The following is a 20,557-nucleotide window of genomic DNA, read 5'->3' as shown; positions in this document are numbered from 1 at the left end:
AATGATAAGCTTCAGATTTCTGCTGCTGGGCTCAGACCATAGTAGTAATAAATGCAATACAGGCTTCCTTTTATATGGAGGCTCCTTGAGGTCTCTGCTTTGAATATGTACCTTTCTTTATCAAAAGGAGCTATATTGTAACCTTACATGCAGACACTATAAGAAATAAGAATGGATACTTTGTGGATTAGAGGTCAAAGGTGTCATTGTAACTCCATGGCTTGCTGTGGGCAAAATTGTGACCTGGGCTGAGTGTATTCCAGTATCCTCTTTCCTCCTCCCTCCAGGCACAAGGTCTACCCACTGGCTCCCTGGGTTCCATCAAACCCACCCATCTGTGTACCACCCCTTAGAACCTAAGCACTGTTTAGGGTTAGGGGCTGTTGTGGGTTATATATACAGGTTGAGCATCCTAATCAGAAAAGCTAAAATCTAAAATACTCCAAAATCCAAAATTTTTTGAGCACTGACATGATACCACATGTGGAAAATTTCACGCCTGACCTCATGTGATGGGTTACAGTCAAAATGCAGTCAAAACTTTGTTTCATGCACAAGTTATTTAAAATATTGTATGTAATTACCTTCACACTATGTGTATAACATGTATTATGAAACATACATGAATTTTGTGGTTAGACTTGGGTCCCATCCCCAAGATACCTCATTATATATATGCAAATATTCCTAAATCCCAAGAAATTCCTAATACCTGTGATCCCAAACATTTTGGATAAGGGATACTCAACCCGATTATGTTAGACTACTCCAAGTAATATTTTAAGTATCATAGTAATCTCCTAGAAAATCTAAACCCAAATGGGAAAATGTTATATTTAGACAGGGACATGGGAGAGAGATTTTTCAGAGGCATTTTGTTATTTGTCACATACCTATGGGCAGCTATACCCACCCCATCTTTCTTTGCCTACTCTGCAGGCCAGATCCAGAGTTAGACCCTGAAGACGGACGACTGACCTTCAGGTCTAACTAACTTGAGGAAAAGAGTGATTGAATCACAGGAGGCAGCTTACCAGTTGTTCCAAATAGGAGTAGACATCTCCACTCCCACTACCCATAAAAGAATGCTCATTTTCAACTGAGGCCTAAGTCAGAAATGTAAAAGCAAAACAAAAACCCTTCTTCTGAAACCTCCTCCCGCTCTAGTTTTTAAAAGAGGGCAGGGGGTAGGAGGTAGTGATGAGACCTGAATATGAGAAATGCTAGGATGAAAATCTATCACTAACTTTTGAAATTCAAAATAGAGTGCCTTAGGAAGGCCATTTTTAGGTAAAATATACAAAGAAAGTAATTGAGCCTAAAGAGGGCCTAACTACCTCTTTAAATTTATATTTTTATCAGCTGCAGGAGGGTAGACTTCTTCACTGGGGTCAGACAGAGTGAACAACGGAGGAGTGAATTCCAGTGTGTCGAGTTTCATCACGTGGCGTAATATGGTTCAGATATAGCTCAATCAGTAACTCTCAAATTCAAAGAGGATTTAAGGCTTAATATCTCCAAGGAACAAAGAGAAGAAAGCCCAAAACTGCACCAAAGGCCATTTCTAGAGTCCACCTGGTTTGCATTTAGTGCAGAGGCAGCAAATGCTGAACCATCCTCAGAAGGAGGACTCACGACCCACCGCCTAGGAGGCCTCTCTTTCCCTCTGATCGGTTGATTTTACTGAAGCTAGAGAGTGACCCACAGGGGATGCTGTGTTGCTTCTAAAGCTTCTAATGCCACCTACGAAGGACTGGGGAATTGTCACCCCTTCTTCCCTGTCACTTGGAGCTATGGGAGGCACCCAGGGGATCTGAACCCTCCCTTCCCCTTCACTTAGCATTGAAATATCATGTGGGCAATGAGCTACCTTATCTTGGGGGTTTGGAATTCTTGCAGATGAATTCCAAAGCACTCTGCCATTCAGAGTTTCTTGTGTGTTTCATGGCTGTGTTTGGCATCCTATTGGCACTTCAGGGTACAATCAAATTCACTGTCACTCTAGTGACATGAATAATCCATCCATATTAATGAAATGATAGCTGTTCCTTGGCATCTCTTTTCTTATTCTTAAGTTGATTTCAAATAACATGAATTCCACTTTTGGCAGAATAGGGTGGGGGGGGGTTCTTATTCATCTCCACTATGGGAGTTGAGAGGGGGACAAAGAGATAATGGAATGATGGTGATGTAGAATAACTGTAAAATAATTACTGCATTGCTCAAAACTCTGTATTATTCATCTATGTAGTGAGAGCTCCTGTTTGGTACCACACTTGAGTGGCAACCTCACCAATTAGCACTGCCACCGCGGGTCTGTGAATTGCATGTGAAAATAGAATTTGTCCAGAAGTGCTCATGCAAATTGTGCAACACAAATGTGGCCTCCATGTCAAGTCCTTTCACGTGTTCTGACAGACTCATGTCTTTCCAGATTTCTCTGATCGGCGCCCCCCACCCCCTTGACAGTTACCAGAGCTCATAAGCCAAAGGAAATAGTTCCTGTTGCCATGAGTACTGTGTCTGTGGTGAGGTTTATGAGCTGCTCCTAGGGCTGGGTTTTTGCCTGAAAAAACAATCAGATTTTCACTTAGATCTGCAAGAAAGCAGATTAGGAAGGGAATATATGCAAATATCTATGTTAATGCCACCAAACCTATAACTTGGCCCCATGGTGCTTGTGTAGCAGTTCTCTTAGAGAAAACTTTTTTTGCATTTAATGTATATTTCATGTTTTTGAAATCTGTGTTAATGCAAAGAAACCTGGAAAGCAAAAGCATTAGGTCAAATATGAACTTGGCTATGATTTTATATAATTGGGGTATATCATATCTTTGTGAACATAGAAACTGTACATTTATAAACCATTCTTTGCCTTTTCTCAATTTGAGGAAATTTCCAGTCTTTCCTGAGGAAGAAAATATTTTTTTCCATTTGAGCTCTGTTTAGAGCTTTTGGATTGTTTTTAGTTGGCAGTTTGTGGGGGACCAGATGGGAGGGAAGAGGTGCCCTCTGGAACTTCAAGGACGTGTGCAGCCACAATCATGCCGACACTCTGTTCACCAAAGAAGCAGGGTCAAAATGGTGTGCATGCAAAGAGGAGCCCCTAAGAGAGGCTCTCTTCGGAGGCCAGCAAAACAAAGCCGGGTTGAGTTTGCAGGCCTTGAAAATGGCCGCTGGCAAAATACCTGGTCAGGCCGAGACCTTCTTTCACTTTTCCCTGCCTTTCTACCGTTCAAAACCTCGGAACAGTTACTTGAAATTGCTCAACTTTCCAAAGCTAGTTGCATTCAGACTGAAAGAAAAAAAGAAATTTTACCCCAATTGTGCTTTTGCTCCTTATCCCAGAAACATATAGACTATAGAAAGCACAGCTGTGGTCAAGCTGAACCTCATCCTGATTTGGGGGACTGAGCCGAAAGTGTCCTCCCAGCCAGAGTCTGTTCTTGGCCTCTTCTCAGCCTGACTTTTCCCCAGCAGCCTCCTGCTCCTTCAGTTTCACTCATTCCCATTGATGCATTTTGTCCTCTTCTCTCCCCCTTGTTGTATGGTTTGATGTTCAGGACAAGAGATCCTTTCTGCAGTTGGTTCTCAATCTGAGCTCCACTTCTTTCCATTTCTAGACCCTCCTCCTGGTATTCAGGTCCCTTAGTGACTCTATTTTGGGGTGTGAGCCTGTTTCTCTGAAGCCCCTGAAAGGAAAGTGATAGGCATCTTGGTGACCAGCCCTAGAAACCCCAGCCTAGGGAGTGTCTTCTCTTATGGCTCGAGTGCCCCAAACCTCAATTCCCATCTTCCTGTTTAGCCCCTGGACAATGTAAAGAGATAGAGGCCCTCTTAGAGCCTGTGAGTATCTGGAAGCTGAATAAGCTGAATGTACCATGGGCAGTGTTCCTGTGAATTGTTTTCCCATCCCCCTTTCAAAGGCCCATCACCTCTATATGTGCATTTTTTTTTTTTTTTAGACGAAGTCTTGCTCTGTCCACCCAGGCTGGAGTGCAGTGGCATGATCTTGGCTCACTGCAACCTCCACCTCCCGGGTTCAAGCAATTCTCCTGCCTCAGCCTCCCAAGTAGCTGGGATTATAGGCACCCACCATCATGCCCAGCTAATTTTTGTATTTTTGGTAGAGACGGGGTTTCACTGTATTGATCAGGCTTGTCTCGAACTCCTGACCTCAGGTGATCCACCCACCTCGGCTTCCCAAAGTCCTGGGATTACAGGCATGAGCCACCGCGCCCAGCCTATATGTGCATTCTTATTACTCTTAATAAGTATCAGTAATCAAATGATGTGTGAAAGGAATATTTTTTCTTTTTTGAGAGGGAGTCTCGCTCTCTCGCCCAGGCTGGAGTGCAGTGGCACGATCTCAGCTCACTGCAACCTCCACCCTCTGGGTTCAGGCAGTTCTCCTGCCTCAGCCTCCCGAATAGCTGGGATTACAGGCACACACCACCACATCCGGCTAATTTTTGTATTTTTAGTAGAGACAGGGTTTCACCATGTTGGCCATGCTGGTCTTGAACTCCAGACCTCAGGTGATCCACCCGCCTCGGCCTCCCAAAGTGCTGGGATTACAGACGTGAGTCACTGTGCCCGACCTACAAGAAAGATTTTTTTAAAGTTCTTCCCCCCAGAATTCATTCTCTAAGTAAAGAGATGCAGATGCTTAAAGGAAAAGTTTCTGTCTAAAAGGTGGGGGAAAGTTGCCCATGCTCTGCACTCTTCTCCCTCCTCCCACCGGCGCCACAAACTCTCAAGTTACATTTCCTTCCTCAGTAATGCAGAGAGTGTGGATTTAGTATAAGCTTTAAGGGTTCAAATAGATTGGTATTTCCACCCTACAGAAACCATCATTTAAGGATTGACTTCCCTGCACGTTCTGAAGACAGGACTTCCCTCCACCCTCAACCCCTTTGCTTTTCCAAGAGCACAAGACGAAACCACTAAGGGCTGCACAGACTCAGTTGGTTCCAAACACAGGAACAGTGAGAAGCAATTGCTGCAAGCCTTGGGCCATGAAGGAAAGCCACGGCCGGTGGCCCACAATTTCTTAAGATGAACCCCCGACAAAAGCTGGCCTAGTCCAGGACAGCAGACACCAGCAACCCCCTCCCACCCCGACTCTCCCTAGGCTTTTTATTACCTTTACTTGATCAAAGGAAGGAAAGCAATCGGTCTCTCTTCTACTTGTTTAATAAAAGAAAACATAATCATAGTTTGACGCATTACTTTTGGTGGGTGCACAGAAAGAATATGCTATATTAGAAAGGGAGAGAGGAGGAGAAGGGGGGAGGTGAAAGGAAAACAAATTGGCTGCCTGCGGAGGTCCAGTGTCAAACGTCTGCGGAATCTTGTTCCTTTAGATACTGTGGGAAAGACCATGGCAACGAGGGGCCCTAAGAGCGAGAGAGACAGATGGGGAGATTTGCAGCCCCTCCCTGGGATTAGAAGACAGAACAAATAGGTGAAGCAATCCATTTTCCAGAGCCCAGTGGTAATTTCAGAGTGTTGTGGACCAGGGAATCTGCTTCTCCTCTGTTGTCTTGATAAGGGGTAGGAAAATTTTCAAAGGGAAGATTTTTCATTTTCTCAGAGAAGACACTTAGCCTCCAAGTTGGTGATATAAAACATGTTTTTACCTGAAACCACCAAGGCATTCTTAACTTCAATCATAAATTTTCAACAGTCCAACTGGTTGTGTACTAATGAATTATTTTGTTAGAAATTATTCTTATTATCATCTCTAGTTCAGATTTAAAAGGTTAGTGGAACACATGCAATGTTAATTATCTTATAAAAATATAACATACCAATTCTGTTGCAAATAAGATTTAGCAATAAGACCAAGAGTGATTTTCTAACTTTTTAATCAAAAATCCAACTGAGAGCTTATGCTTAGGAAATATTTAGTTATCACATTTGTTATGAAGTCTACTTGTCATGAAAAGTCTTTAATTGGGCCACCATAGAACTTTCATTATTACTTGTCAGGCCTTCTTGAAAAAAGTTGAGTGAATGAAACATTTAGTAGCAGGAGAAAGTTGGAGAAACAAGTTAAGGAAGCACAAAAACTAAAAGGTTTCTTCTTCTCCAAGTTGTTGTGGTCACATTTCCTGCTACTGCCTGCCATCTTTCCTTCATCCCCAGGATGTATTGTTAGGGCTTTGGAAATATTCACAGTATATACCTACTGTTCTACTCCCTGTCAAAAACCAAGTGGTATGTTTAAAATCCTGTATACTAAATTCATATTTAAATAAATTTAGTTTTTTAAAAATAGGGAAGACCAGAAAAACTAGCATTATTTTTACCTGCTTTTAAAGCAGGGATCACTATATCTCTGCCAGGTTTCTGGTAGCCGTGTGGGCTGGGCAGAGCACAATAATAGAGACAAGAAATGAGTGGGAGGAGGTGGGACCCCAGACCGGAAAGTGACCCCAGATATTTGCACATGAGAATTATTATTCTTGCAGGAATATGCCTGGCAAGTGCATTTGGCTTTTTTCAGTTCCCACAGTCAAGTGCCAAATCTCAGCCAGCTTCCCCTCACCTCCTGATAGGATTACCCCCATAGCTGCCTCCCAACCCTTCCTGCTCACTTTTCTCTTGATCCAGCCCCATTCTAATCTCTGCTTTACCTGACACTAGCTTAATCTCCTTAAAGTAATGCATTCAGCGTTTATTCCATTTAAGAACCTGCTGTGGCTCCTGATGGCCGGTGGTCGAGTCGGCTGGATCTGCCTGCATGCAGACCTGTCCATGGCCAGTCCCACCCTGCGAAGCTTTCCTCTTACACATCCCAGCAAACACCCCAGCTTTGGGTGGCCACCTCCCTCCTTGCAGGTGGCCACTCTCCTTCCTTCCTTCCTTCTCTTCTCACTCAAAGCCAAATCTACACTTCCATCAAGGCTCTCACTCAAGTCCCTGCTTATCCATGAAGCTCTTTCCAAGTGGAACCAGAGAAATGTTAGAGCGAGTAGAAACCTTGGAGAATCCCTGGACTGGCTTCCTCATTTCATAAAGGAGAATACTGAAGCTTAGAAATGTTCAGTGACTTGCCCCAGTTCAAACACTGCCTAGAACTCATGTGCCTTGTATCCACATTTGGGCCTCTTTCTATGCCATGCCACCGCTCCGCCCATCCCGGGTCTGGTCGGCCTGACTCTATGGAAATCAAATGGAAACAGAACACATGCCACACGGCTTGCCTCTTGACCAGCCGGTGTCATCTTTGAGCTTTTCCGTGAAGTGCACCTAGTCTCTGCACTCGGATTTCAGTCTCCCTCCAGGACAGGGGCCGTGGCTGCACTGCACTGAGAGTCTGAGAGTCCCACCAGAGCCCCTGCCATTGTGCTGGGGTACTGGGCCTGTGCAGACTCCTTGAGCAATAAAAGTTTTTCAAAAAGTGGGATGCATATTCAGATTGAAAGAAAACTTTAATAGCAAAATATACACGCCACACATTGTGTTCTAGTGCTCAGACTTCAGGGGGAGGTATACTTGTTTTCTGAGCAATATTTGCATTTTAGCCATGAAGTGACTTACTCTACATAAAATCCCAAGCAAAGCTATAACCACAACCCATGCTCCTGGGGGGTGGTATATCATATTAAGCAAGTGGGTTGTTTGCTTATTTGTTTTGTTTGTTTGTTTTAGCTGTGAGTGTTCTTTAAGAAAAATCAACTCTAAGATCTGGAAGCTGAAACTGAAAATGCCACTAAGGATATACAATGCCGCACAGCTTGAAGGGAAGGGTCTGAGGCTCCATGTTCTCAAACCAGATCCCTGAACCTCTATTAGGTCAGCCACCTTGGCAATCAATTTAACTGACCTAGTCAGCCTTCCTTATCTAAGTCTCTTAGCAGAAGGTGAATCAGAGTATTCCAGACCTCTCTAGGTTCCTACCTAAGGTGTTTGTGCATCTGACTACAGGATATATTTGGGCTGTGTCCCCAAGAAACCTCTGAGAGGTACTAAGAGTGACTGGGACCCTACTACTACAGCAGTGACAACTCTTAGTGACAATGACCGTGGCAGGACTCTATGGCCATGGGGATGGCCCCTCCATATGTGAGCTCTCAGCACCCTGTACATGAATGTTCACTCCTTGAGGACTTACTTTTATTTATTAATGGGGACTCAGAGACCCCATCTTTCCTTCAAAATTCTCTGTGACTACATCAAAGAAAAAAGGAATCAAGATTGGCCTTGTCAACCTTTTTTATATGCTTCTAAATATGATTCAGAGGTAGTGTTCTCAAGGCCTTCAGTACAAATTATCCCCTGAGAACCTAAGGAAAATAAAGAATCTCACGCTGGCTGGCTTTTCCCCGTGTGGCATCCTTGGGATCTGAGACAGATTTCAAGTTCAGTTTCCAGGTTTCTCATCCCCACTCACCCCTCCTCCACTCCTCAGCAAGTTTACAGCCATGTATATTTAGTGTCAGCTTCCAGAAAAGGTTTGGTTGACTTGAGAAGGGTTTAATAATTGCTGATTGAGAAATTGTGTATTCTTAAAATGGGGGAGAGGATAAAGGGAAACAGAAACACAAAGGGGAAAGTAATTATTTGAGCCAAAGTACAAGAAACTGTGTCTATTAGAGAAATGGTCCAAAGGGAAGGAAGACCAGAAACAGGATCCCTAGTGTCCAGGGAGCTTTCTCAGGTTGACAAGTCTCCTGAACAGCAGGTTAGATCTCCCTGTCCTACTCCAGCATTAATCACCCTGCCCCTCCTGTTCTGATGTTATCCTCCCACAAGCAGTCACCTTGGAGAGAAGTGGTAATGGTTGCAGCAGCTCTTAAAGGAGGCGTGTAACTTTAGGTGGAGACATGTCTATGTGAATCGTGGTTATGCTGTAAAGCAGCCCGCCTGGATCTGGGAAACAGAGTGAAGGTGGGTATGAAGTCAACTAGCTAGAGGAGAAATTACCCCAAAAAGCTTTTGGGGAAAGATGAGGGGGTGGAAGTGGCCATTTGAGGGGATATCATGGTAAGGAGGTCAGACTTGGCTTTAGTTTCTGGTGGAAAGAAATTAGGAAACTGGTGCTACATCCCAGATGTTTAAGCAAAAATATTTATGCTTTTAGAAGGGATAGGTGGCAAAAAATATTTGGTGCATAACCCCCATCTTAGAAGACCTCTATTGTTACAGTAAAAAAGGTGGATTCATTCCTCACTAAATTTTCCCATCAACTTCCCAAGGGCAATTATACTGTGCGCAGGATAAACACAGGACGTATAAAGAATGTATATTCTAGGGTCTCGTTTCATATTCAGCTACCAACTTAACTTTTATCCTAAGCAAAAGTGGTCATTTGTAAACAGGGATATTTTCCTTCACACAGCTGAGGAACTGAAGTGACCATTAAGAACCAACAAAATCTGAGCTGAAAATATAGGCCCCACCTAAAGTTTCTAATTTCCTCATTATTAATAGGGACGATACTGAGAGCAAACCTTTATGAGCGCCTACTATAAGCCAAGCTCTGCTGAATCATGCTTCCCAAGAAGAGTTCTGATTAAAGAGAGTGAAAAGTTTAAGATGGCCAGGCGCAGTGGCTCACGCCTGTAGTCCCAGCTCTTTGGGAGGCCGAGGCGGGTGGATTACCTGAGGTCAGGAGTTCAAGACCAGCCTGGCCAACGCAGTGAAACCCCATCTCTACTAAAAATACAAAAATTAGCCAGGCGTGGTGGCACATGCCTGTAATCCCAGCTACTAGGGAGGCTGAGGCAGAAGAATTGCTTGAGCCCGGGAGGCGGAGGTTGCAGTGAGCCGAGATTATGCCACTGCACTTCAGCCTGGCTGACAGAGCGAGACTCTGTCTCAAAAAGGAAATAGAAGAAAAGTTTAAGATCTGTAGAGAAGATGATTTCTCATTGTTTCCAGATTCCTTTATCCAGGTTACCATGTGTATGTGTGGCGTGGAGTCAAGGGCTGTGTTAGACCTCTTTGAGTGCTATATTCTTTCTAAACTTCCTTTTCTGCCTGTGTGTCTCCAAGTCTTCTCAAGGTTAAGAAAATACTTGAGCCATTTCTATTTGTTGGAGTCTCAGGTATATTTACAAAATGAAGAAATGACAATAGGGCTTTTTTTTAATGCAATGTTTTTATTTTTAAAAATACAGCATAGGGCAATTACACTGTGCACAAAATAAACACAGGACGTATAAAGAATGTTAATTGATAATGGACTTAGAGCAGCCTGATCTAATAACAGGGCAGAATTGTCTCACTCTGTCACCCAGGCTGGAGTGCAGTGGCACAATCACAGCTCACTGCAGCCTCAACCTCCCAGGCTCAATCGATCCTCCCACCTCAGCCTCCTGAGTAACTGGGACTACAGGTGCACACCACCATGCCCAGCTGATTTTTTTATTTTTAGTAGAGATGAGGTCTTGCTGTTGCCCAGGATGGGCCTGAACTGAACTCAAGCAGTCCTCCCACCTCAGCTTCCCAAGGTGCTGGGATTACAGGAGTGAGCCACCACGCTCAGCTCAGGGCACAATTTAAAGCTGTAAAATAGATGCTATTTTTCAATCCTCTCAGGATTTCTCAGTGACTGTATATGTAAAACCTTGTTTGAAGAATATGTCTAAAAATCTAAACTCAAGGTTCTTGCGGATGCAAGGCCCAGGGTCAGGTGGTCTTATGCCCTGATCCCCCATAGGCCATCACGGACCAGGTATGAGCCCTTCTCCTAGACTTGCTTCCTCTAAGAAGCTGGTCGTCAGCCACAATCTTTACATAAGGAGAAGTACCAATCCCAGATTTCTAAGTGTTTCTGTTTTTCTTTCTGCTTCCTTGTGTTTTTCCCTGCTCTAAGTCCTAGCCTCCTCAGACCCCACCACCGCAGCTGGGCAGGCTTCTACTCATAGGAATGGGGGCCGAGGGTGGGGAAAAGGGCAGCCCTCCTCTCAGAGCCTCAGCATCACATGGTCAAACCCGGCTTCCCACAGACAGGTTCAGCAGTCGGGAAACCAGCAGAGCAGGCTGACATGGGCTCTCCCTCTCACAGCCTCTGGAAGGAAGGAAGAACATGGGGACACCGTGGACGGGCTCTTCTCAGGCAGTCAGCACTGAACTCTCTCAGCCCCCCTCCCAAGGCTGTGGTGGTTCTGGAGATGATGGCGGAAGTGCCCTTGCCTTCCCTCCACAGCCTTCCCTGAGCACTCAGCTTCCCATCCCTTCTTCCTGTCTTGTAGTGGTTGCGGCAGAGAGTTCCATTTGGCAGCGTGGTGGTGCTCTTGTCTATTAATGGAAACATTGGCCTGTCTCCCAGTATAACACAAGATAGGCCTATGCATCAGTTATGCAATCTTTGCTTTGATGACTTCATCAGAAAGGGTGGGTACAATAAGAGAGAAAGGCTCGGGTTGGGGGAAACAGTAGCTCAGGAGGGGAAAAAAATCTCCCTAGCAGCTGAAGACAGCTGAGACTGCTCCCCCTCCCTATTTTTAAATCAAGGAAAGAAAGGTAGCAAACATATGGGTAAAAAAAACCTAATGGAGCAGCTGACAAACCACTTTCAGTCCATGTGTCCTGACAGCGGCCACTTGCATGCCGGCAGAGGCTGTGCTCATCTCAGTGGTGCAGGTTTCCCAGCCCTGGTGACTCAGGTTTTCTTACAGCTCCAAGGGAGAAGACAGTCTGTGGAGGCAATGGCAGTTTTCACCCACCTCTCGAGTTCTTGACCTCCAAAGGTCTGGCTGGTTCTGGCCATGCACTGTCGCTTCAAGCCTAAGACAGAGAAAAGCCATAGAGAGCTGGGTGGTGCCACAGAGAGCAGGCTTGTCCAGGTAGACCAAAGAATTCTTGGAAGATGGTCAGTACCCTTCCTCTGGGACTTAGGAGCTCTTTGTGGCAGCAATGGAAAGTCGACCTAGTTGCTGAACCTGTACCCAAGCCCAGTTGTTGAAGCCATGTACAGGTTTTGAAAGGGGACCTGCCACTTAAGCATGTCTGTTACACCCTCTAGAGCGTAAGGTGGGCTCAGAGAGAAATAGTCCAGGTCCCAGACGTAACCTGGGCCCCTCTTGAACTCTACATTTCACTCCATAATAGTTTAGCCTTATTCTTAACAAGCTTTTAAAAATAATACTAAAAGTAATATATATTCATAATATAAAATTTGAAAAAGCATAAAAATAAAAATCCCATATAATTCTTGTCTAACAAGACTATCCAGTGGCTAGTGTTTTAGAAACTGCTTTTTTTGTTTGTTTGTTTAACACCTGAGGACATAAAGAAAAAAAAAAAAAAAAGAAACTGCTTTCCTCCCCTACCTTTCTTAACTATATATGGTAAGCTTTTTTCTATGTGATTAGATAGTCTAAGGAGGCATGATTTTTATTGGCTGCCTAGTATTCATGGTATGGATGTACCATAATTTATTTAATCAAGCTTCTATTGTTGTACACTAATGAACTTTTAACCAATTGAGAATTGCTTTGGTGGTGGAATTAATCACAAGAAAGGGATAAAAAGGACTCTAATTTACATCAAAGGCAGACGAAAAGCATAACTCTCAAAGTTGTGTTTCCATTGGAGGGACTTATGGTAACTATGTTCAAAGCACTGATAAGGACAAATGGTATTTTTGTTGCTTTTATCCCTGCAAAAAATGGCCTTGAAAGGCTGACCTTCCTGTGGCTGGTGGCATTCTCACATTTTGCACTGGACTGCCAACTTTAACCCTTTCTTTAGCATTCAGCAGAGGGTCAGCTCAGGAGCTCAGAGAAGCTGTCCATTATAGGGCCATCATTTTGTCCTCTCCAGTTATACCTGATGTTGGTTTAGGCTAGAATTCATCCCAGCCAATTAGTCAGTTGAGTTCAGTAAATCTGTATTTTGTTGCAGCCGTGGCCCTAGCTCTGTGCTGGATACTGGGAAGACTCATAGTCTTGGTCCCAAAGGAGCTAAAAGCCTTGCCAGGAAGGATGCCATAAGGATATCATCCTGCCAGGAAATGATCACTTGGAAGCATTTGGAAAGTTAGAAGTTTCTACCTCTCCCATGTTACTTAGTTAAGAATCAGTAGGTGTGTGTAATTTTGTATATACCATGATCATAAGCATAAAAATATGTTATTGCATCTGGGATAAAACTGGGAGGAAATATAAAAACACATCAAAATATTAACAGTGGTTACCTTTGAGTGTTAAAAATGAGTGTTAGCTTTTTTCTGTATACTTTTTTCTATCTATACTTTTCTCCATTTTTTTTCTCTGTACTTTTTTTTTCTATCTATACTTTTCTGCATTGTTTTTCATATGTTCCCCAGCAATTGGGAAGCAGAGGAAGGAATCAGCAATTTATATATTTTTAAATAATTATATTTTTTAAATAATTGCCCTATCAATTAAGCATTTAGCTCCCAAAATAACGGGGACCAAGACCTTTTTGTTTGTTTGTTTGAGACAGAGTGTCGCTGTATTGTGCCCAGGCTGGAGTGCAGTGGTGCAATCTCAGCTCACTGCAACCTCCGCCTCCCAGGTTCAAGCAATTCGCCTGCCTCAGCCTCCTGAGCAACTGGGACTACAGGTGCACGCCACCAAGCCCAGCTAATTTTTGTATTTTAGTAGAGATGGGGTTTCACCATGTTGGCCAGGCTGGTCTTAATCTCCTGACCTCAGGTGATCCACCCACCTTAGCCTCTCAAAGTGCTGGGATTACAGGCATGAGCCACCATGCCTGGCCTGACCATGACAAGTCTTGTTCCCCTTTATTTTAGGAGCTAAAGCTAGAGCCAGAAACACAGCACTTCCCTCACCCTGAAGGATGCCCTGCATGATCAAGAGGTTTTGGCAGTAAGAATAACCACCACAGGCTGTTTGTTATGTGCCAGTCACTGGGCCCATGGTGGAGCTGAGTTTCTACCCAGGCCTGTGGGGTTCCCCCAATGTACACTGTTCCTTTCTAGAAGCTGAACCAAGAACTTTGCTGAACCCATTTAGCAGCCTTCGCATTGGGCCCCAAGTTATTGCTGTTTCAGTGATAAGCCTCCTAAATTGATGAACTCTGCCTCAAACTCTATCATCTTGGGGACACAACCATCACGCATCACAAAACAAACCTTTTAATCCAATCTTCTTCAATAATCTGCTGAGACAGAGGAGTTTAGATGGAGTGGGCCCTTTTGGAGCTCTGCTTTGAATTTATTGTAAACACCTCTCCAAACCCACAGTAAAAATTTTTCTGGAAAAAGAAAGTTTGTAAAAGAAAACCAAATCACTGCCTTGACACCTGATCAACTTCAAAGGGAATTCTAAGGTTTTATTTTATTTTGTTTCTTCCTTCCACTTATGGTTGAATGATCTAATCTTATGCCCTTTCTTTAAATGTCAAAGTTGATACCACAGAGGCATCCCAATTTTGGGTAGCAGGCAACATATAAAAAAAAAAAATGATGCATATTTTGGTGCTCTTTCAGTTGCATCCTTTGATCCCAAGGGTTTCTACATTTTTATTCTATGCCCATTCCTCTCCCCACCCCCTTCCCATTTCTTTTTACTCCAACATCCTCCTGGGTGGTCTGCTCAATTTAGACCAGATGCATGTTATGGTCAGTGGAAAAGTCAGAATCCCAGAGACGCCACCACCAGCTGTGGGACATCAGACAAGTTCCTTAACCTCTCAGAAATTCGGGCTTAAAAAAAAAAAAAAATCAACAAAATGAGTTAAACATACAGGTGAAAGCCCCTAGTAGAGTGTTTTGCAATGAGTAGGTGCCCCATAAGTGTTACATTCTTCATATTTGAAGAACTCTTTCAGTCAGAGGGAACTTTCCTCAAATCATAGCTTTCCATAGTTCACCTTATTACACCAGGGACTTGTAAGCCTAGGGATGTCTGATGCTCCCCTTAGCAAGGGCATTATAGGGGACTCACCCTTACTCAGTCATGGGTGCTCCTCAGCCTCCACAGCACAGTTGCAACTGGAGTAGTCGGTCCTGAAAGAATTGGCTCCTTTCGGCCATGGGCTCCTTTCAGAATTCTTGGGTTTGCATTGCAAACATCACTGACCTGAGCAACCCTCTGAAAATTTTGAGAATTTTGTTCCAAAGCAGGAAACTTTGCAATAGAAACCTAAGCAACTCAGCACCCTGACTTGCTTTTGAAAGTGCAGCTTTGCAATCTAATCAGGGCACAGGATTATTTGCCCCAATGATTCTCTATGGGACATCGTAATCACCTGGAGAGCTTGTTAAAACACCCCCAAAAGTTCTAATTCAGGAGGCCTAGAGGGGAGCCTGGGAATTTGCATTTCTAACAAGCTCTCAGGTGGGGATTAATGCATTTGATCCTGGAACCACACTTTGAGAACCCCTAATTTAGTTCATTTTTCCCAAGTTGCCCATACTGGGAATAGGGAGGTTTTAGAATATTCTTTGCTATTTCCTTTCTATGACACTTCATTAACTATGTCACCTCCAAAATTTCCATTGTCAAGGAGTCTTATGAGTATGGTTTTCATTTCAGGGAGTGGGGACTGAGAGAGGTCAGATGGCTTGCCTGAACCTCTGGGAGTCACAACCAGGCGCTTCTGTCTAGCCATCATGGGTGTTCGATTCATCCTGTGCTGCTCAATAACATAAAACTGCTGCGCTCTTTGGCCAAGCAGTTGTCATGTTAGCTTTCACCTCTGATACATACTTCCGCCTTCTCAAACTTACTAATAAAACTTTCAATAGTATCTTTGCAGGTGAAAGCCTCTGGATTCTGGTGAGAGGTTGGATGTAGCTATCTTTTGATATATAAAATTTAGTCGAAATCCCACTTGGGCTAAAGATTCCTTCCTTTAAAAAAAATTTTTTTTTTTACTTGACCCAATTCAGAGTGAGTGAGTGAGTGTGTGTGTCTGAAAAGCACAGGTTTTCTGGGGCATCCTTTTTGTTTATGCATTGATTTATTTTTACTCTTTCCTGCCACGAACAATCCTCATCTCTGTCCTCGTGTCCTTCCCAGCCACTAACACACACGATGTGGCGGGGCCTGGGAAATGCGCCCGCCAGAGCACACCGCAGCCTCGCGGGCTCCCGAGCGGCGCGCGCGGGCCGAGGACCTCCAGGGCCCCTCGCGGGTCTCCCGAGCGCCGCCGCGCCGCCCCTGCCCGCGCCCGGGACCGCCTCGTGGGCTTCTTTGTTAGGGCCGCCTGCGCCGAGAGGCAGTCTAGGTCCTGCCGGGGACGCACGGGCCCCACTCCTGACTTCCTAGCCAGAGTCCCCTAAGGACTTGTAAGCATATAGGCTCGAGTCGAGAGGCTAAATTAGGCCCCAGGGGACTTTTTCAATAAAACCCTAAATTTCATTTAGGTTGTTCATAGGCCAAGCGATTGCAAGGACTCTGGGCCGAAGCAGCAGTGCCGGGCCGACCCGAGGCTCGCTCCTTATCGCCCCCTCCCCGCGCCGGCTTTGTGCAGCTGGGGTCCTGGAACCCAGTCCCTCCCGGGCTGTCGGCCCTGGGATCTGGTGTCCGCCACCCTCCCCCCCGGAGGTCGCCACTGCCCCCCTACCCCACTCCCAGCCCTTCCGTTTCCTTCCACGTGCCCTTCCCGCGCCCTCCCCCACCTGAATTCTCCCTCCCCTCTGGCTGGAAGAAAAGTCAGTAATAAGAAACCAGTTCAGTGTCAGTCGGAGGAGGGGGGTAGATAACCCCAGAGATACACGGCAATGGAGAGAGAACTCATTTTGTGTAAAGAGGGCCTGGAGTCACCAGGGAATTCCTGGATTGTCTCAGGCTGTCGTGTGTGATGTCCATCACGCCGTGCGAACACCATCTGCTCGGTATTATGCTCTCAGTTGCCAGGCTACCTGCTGTACGCAGTAACACTTGACTGCCTGGCTCCACGTTCGCAGCGCTCGCCCAGACGCGCGGGGCGGGGGCCGCGGAGGGGCGGGCGGGAGCCCTGATTAAGCCATCTGCGAGGGGAGGGGCGCGGGCGCAGCGGCGGCCGGGCGCGAGGCCGGGCTGACACCACCATCTGCTGGGGCGCGGGAAGAAAGGCAGCTGCTCTGCGTTCCCCCGGCGAGGGACGCCTGGAAAAGGCTGAAGCCCTGGGCGTCCTGAAGCCCGTTATCCACGGGGTCCCCGTCACCCCAGCCTCCTCGCTGCCGGCCGTCTTTTGTGATTCCCTGCTCTTTGGTTCGCCGCCAGCAACGCTGGGCCCCTCTCACCCAAACACTATGCATGTTCTTGAAAACACTTCAGAAAAATAAAGCTTCCCTACGCACAGATTTATAAATAAACAGCTGGCTGTTCTTGGGAGATATTTTTACCACAACTGTTTTTTGAAGTCGAAAACTGCCTGTTTGGGGGAGGTAAGGGTGCTTTTGACACCTCCTGCCTCACTCTAGCCTTTAGAAAATTGCTGAGATCTTTTCCCTGGAGGGGAAGATATGTAAAACAGGTTCGTTGGTTTTGATTTCTGTCTCCTCCTTTTATTTTACTGAAGAGTGAGAGGGTTGGGCGAGTAATGAAGATCTATGTAGCCAGTTGGATTTTTGAGGGGAAGAAACTGTGTTAAGATTCTTGGGAGAAGCAAGGGAGGTCGTTGGGCAAGGAGTGGATTGGAGAACAAGCCAGTAATTACAACTAAAAATACTGCATCATTTGGCTTCAAGGCATTACATTTCGCATGACGAAAGCTCAGCCTGGTTTTTTCTAATTGCACAACACAGTGTGTGTCCTTCTTAGAAACAAGAGCAGTGGCTTGAAATCCTGAAATTTGACAGACTATTTCTCATTAAGCCCTCTGAGACTGGAGGTTAAAAGAAGCCAGGTATTACGAAACAGTTAGTGGCCTCGGCCAGCTTAATGTATAAGGCAAGTCACTGAGTACATCTTCACACTTCGAAATACACCTCAGAGTCGGGGGCTGTAGGTGTCTCTCATCCACTGTTGAATGCCGCAGAGCTTGCTGGGAAAGTACTAAAGATGTTTCATATGGAAGGCAGTCGTTTAAGAATGCACATAGTGGCTGGAAGCAGTGGCTCATGCTTGTAATCCCAACATTTTGGGAGGCCAAGGTAGGAGGATTGTCTGAGGCCAGGAGTTCAAGACCAGCCTGGGCAACACAATAAAACCCCCATCTATACAAAGAATTTAAAAATTACTAGGGCATGGTGGCGTACACCTGTAGTCCCCCACCTACTCAGGAGGCTGAGGCAGGAAGATTGCTTGAGCCCAGGAGTTGGAGGTTGCAGTGAGCTATGATCATACCATTGCACCCCAGCCTGGGCAATGGAGTGAAACCCTGTCTCTAAAAAATAATAATAAAATAATACATACAGCCCTTCCTGCCTGTAGGTCTTCAGTGAGAAGCCTGAAGGCAAAACCTCTGGGAGGGAATTATTTGGGGGAAATATATAATCCTATCCCTTTGGAAGGGTTTTTTTTTCACACTGTGCTTTTGAAGTATTTCTTTTTGGCCCAGGAAGACACGGGCAAAAAGTGGTTTGATGGATCATCGTCACCCCATTTGCCTCTCTCTTTCTTTTCCCAGTGGAGAGGAGGCTGGGAAAGCAACACTTCTTCACTCCTTACTACTTCCCCAGCTGTGCGGGCTGGTCACACAGGACAAGCATGTCTCAAAGTGCACAAAGATAAACAGGGTCATCCCAGACCAACCCTCTCAAAAAATCAAGCTGAAGAAAACTTTATCTTCCCTTGGGCCTCATTTTCTTTCCAACTCTCTCCTCCTTATCAAAACTGGAAAGTATCAAATATACTGAGACAGAAAAAACAAACTACATATCTGCATTTTTGCTGATTGGCTGTTTATATGTCAGTGTGAATTCATTTGTTAAAGTGTAAAGACAATCAGCCATTTGTCCCTAAAGGTGCCAAGAAACAGCTTTATTTCACTGGAAGGAAGGGCTTGGAAAACAGGTAGCAAATGTTTGGGGGAAAAGGGAAGACCCTGAAATATCTAGGCCCCTGCAAGGGTTAGTCCTGAAGTAAACTTTTTGGTAGCACAAAACTTCCTGGCATTTTTTAGAATAAGATCTTTTTATTAACATTAAAAATATTTCCTAGCTGTCTTTGTGTATGTATAGAGAAAATACACAAAGGCAAAACGTCTTATTAATTTCAGCTACAGCATTTACACATAAAAAATAGAACGCAGTGCACTTATGAGAGACACACTATATAGGTCTACAGGCTGTTCTTAGGTGCACACTTAACACCATGAAGACACGCCTGGGCTGGGAGAGGCCTGAGCTGATAGGAATACTGAATTGAGAATCAAAATTAGCGTTCTGCTTACTCATGTAACCAAATACCACCTGTACCCCCATAACTTATGGAAAAATTTTTTAAAAATTTAAGTTACATGTACCCTAAAACCCTAAAGTATAATAAAAAAAAATTTTTTTAAGTTAATTTTTTTAAAAAAGTAAAGACAAGCTATCTGTTAACAACAACAAAAAAAATAACGTTCTAGTTCTGCTAGTTCTGTGTCTTCCATTCATTGATTGTGTGACCTAGGCTACTGCACGAACAAACCAGAGCTTCTTGGGCGATTGTTCCTAGGGTAAGAGGAGTAGCATTTTGGTTTGGTTTGGTTTTTGTTTGTTTTGCTATTTTGTTTTGTTTGGAGGGAAGAAGAGCAACTGAAGATGCAGTTGAGGTCAGTCATAGTAGAGAGGGAAGCCTGCATGGTTCTACAGCACACCACAGAAGGAAGGAGGAACACAAGCCCAAGCCATAGGGAATCAAATCCAGGATGATCTCTCTAGGAGAGACAGAGAGAAACTTCACCTATTTGCTTTGAGAAAAAACTGCAAATATGTTTAACGGTATCTGCAGTGGAAAGGCAATAAAGTAAAAAGAAGAAAAATATTAAAATCCCATTTGGATTTAAAAATTTTTAAATGATAAGAGTTATTCACATTTGCTTCTTACTATTTAGGTCTCATAATAGTGCTTCACAAAATGACTGTGAATATCCTTATACGTGTGCCCATTTAATCTGTGTCAGCTCCTCCATGTTCACATTAATTACGTGAAATTTTAATGAAGTAGAAGGAATTTCTGCAGAATGTTCAGACCATACTTGCCACTGCTAGGTAGTCTTGGTAGAAAAAATAGGAAAGGAAGTGACTAGAAATTGAATCTGGGCCACACACCTATTCTTCCCATTCACTATTTTCCCGTAATAGTCTACACTGTCCAGCTTAGAGCATAAACTTTGCCTTTGAGCACATTCTCCATGTAGTCACCTGGGCTGTGTGGAATTAGGTCTTTACCACTTGACCTCCTCTTCCCTAAGGACCAGTCCTTAAAAGTTGCCATCATTCGACTGGCTGACATATAATTATAGAATCAAGAGACCCAATCCAACACCCCATGTTTAAATTATCCCAGACATAGAAGACTCAATTCTATTTTTTTTTTTTTTTTTTTGAGACAGAGTCTCACTCTGTCGCCCAGGCTGGAGGGCAGTGGCGCGATCTCGGCTCACTGCAACCTCCGCCTCCCAGGTTCAAGCAATTCTCTGCCTTAGCTTCCCGAGTAGCTGGGATTACAGGCGCCTGCCACCATGTCCGGCTAAT

General features: G+C 44.6%; 2 protein-coding genes across 5 annotated transcripts in view; one reads left to right on the top strand and one right to left on the bottom strand.

The window, feature by feature from the left end:
* The window catches only part of MAML3 (mastermind like transcriptional coactivator 3), a 450,814-nt gene that overhangs the window by 413,562 nt on the left and 16,695 nt on the right, over positions 1 to 20,557 (top strand). The window lies entirely within an intron of this gene.
* MGST2 (microsomal glutathione S-transferase 2) overlaps positions 10,116 to 20,557 on the bottom strand; it is a 73,090-nt gene continuing 62,648 nt past the window's right edge. The window contains exons 6-7 of one of the 2 annotated variants that reach the window (XM_032147512.2): positions 11,682 to 11,742; positions 10,116 to 11,023 (exon numbers count right to left, since the gene is read on the bottom strand). In XM_032147512.2, the coding sequence (XP_032003403.1) occupies positions 10,942 to 11,023; positions 11,682 to 11,742 (143 nt within the window). In that variant the 3' untranslated portion in view covers positions 10,116 to 10,941. Of the gene's footprint in view, positions 11,024 to 11,681; positions 11,743 to 20,557 lie in introns of those variants that run through there. The other variant, XM_032147550.2, reaches the window with a different exon arrangement.

Source organism: Hylobates moloch, unplaced genomic scaffold (genome assembly GCF_009828535.3).
Source record: "Hylobates moloch isolate HMO894 unplaced genomic scaffold, HMol_V3 SCAFFOLD_3, whole genome shotgun sequence".
NCBI lineage: Eukaryota > Metazoa > Chordata > Mammalia > Primates > Hylobatidae > Hylobates > Hylobates moloch.
This window is presented reverse-complemented; position numbering and strand designations above follow the sequence as displayed.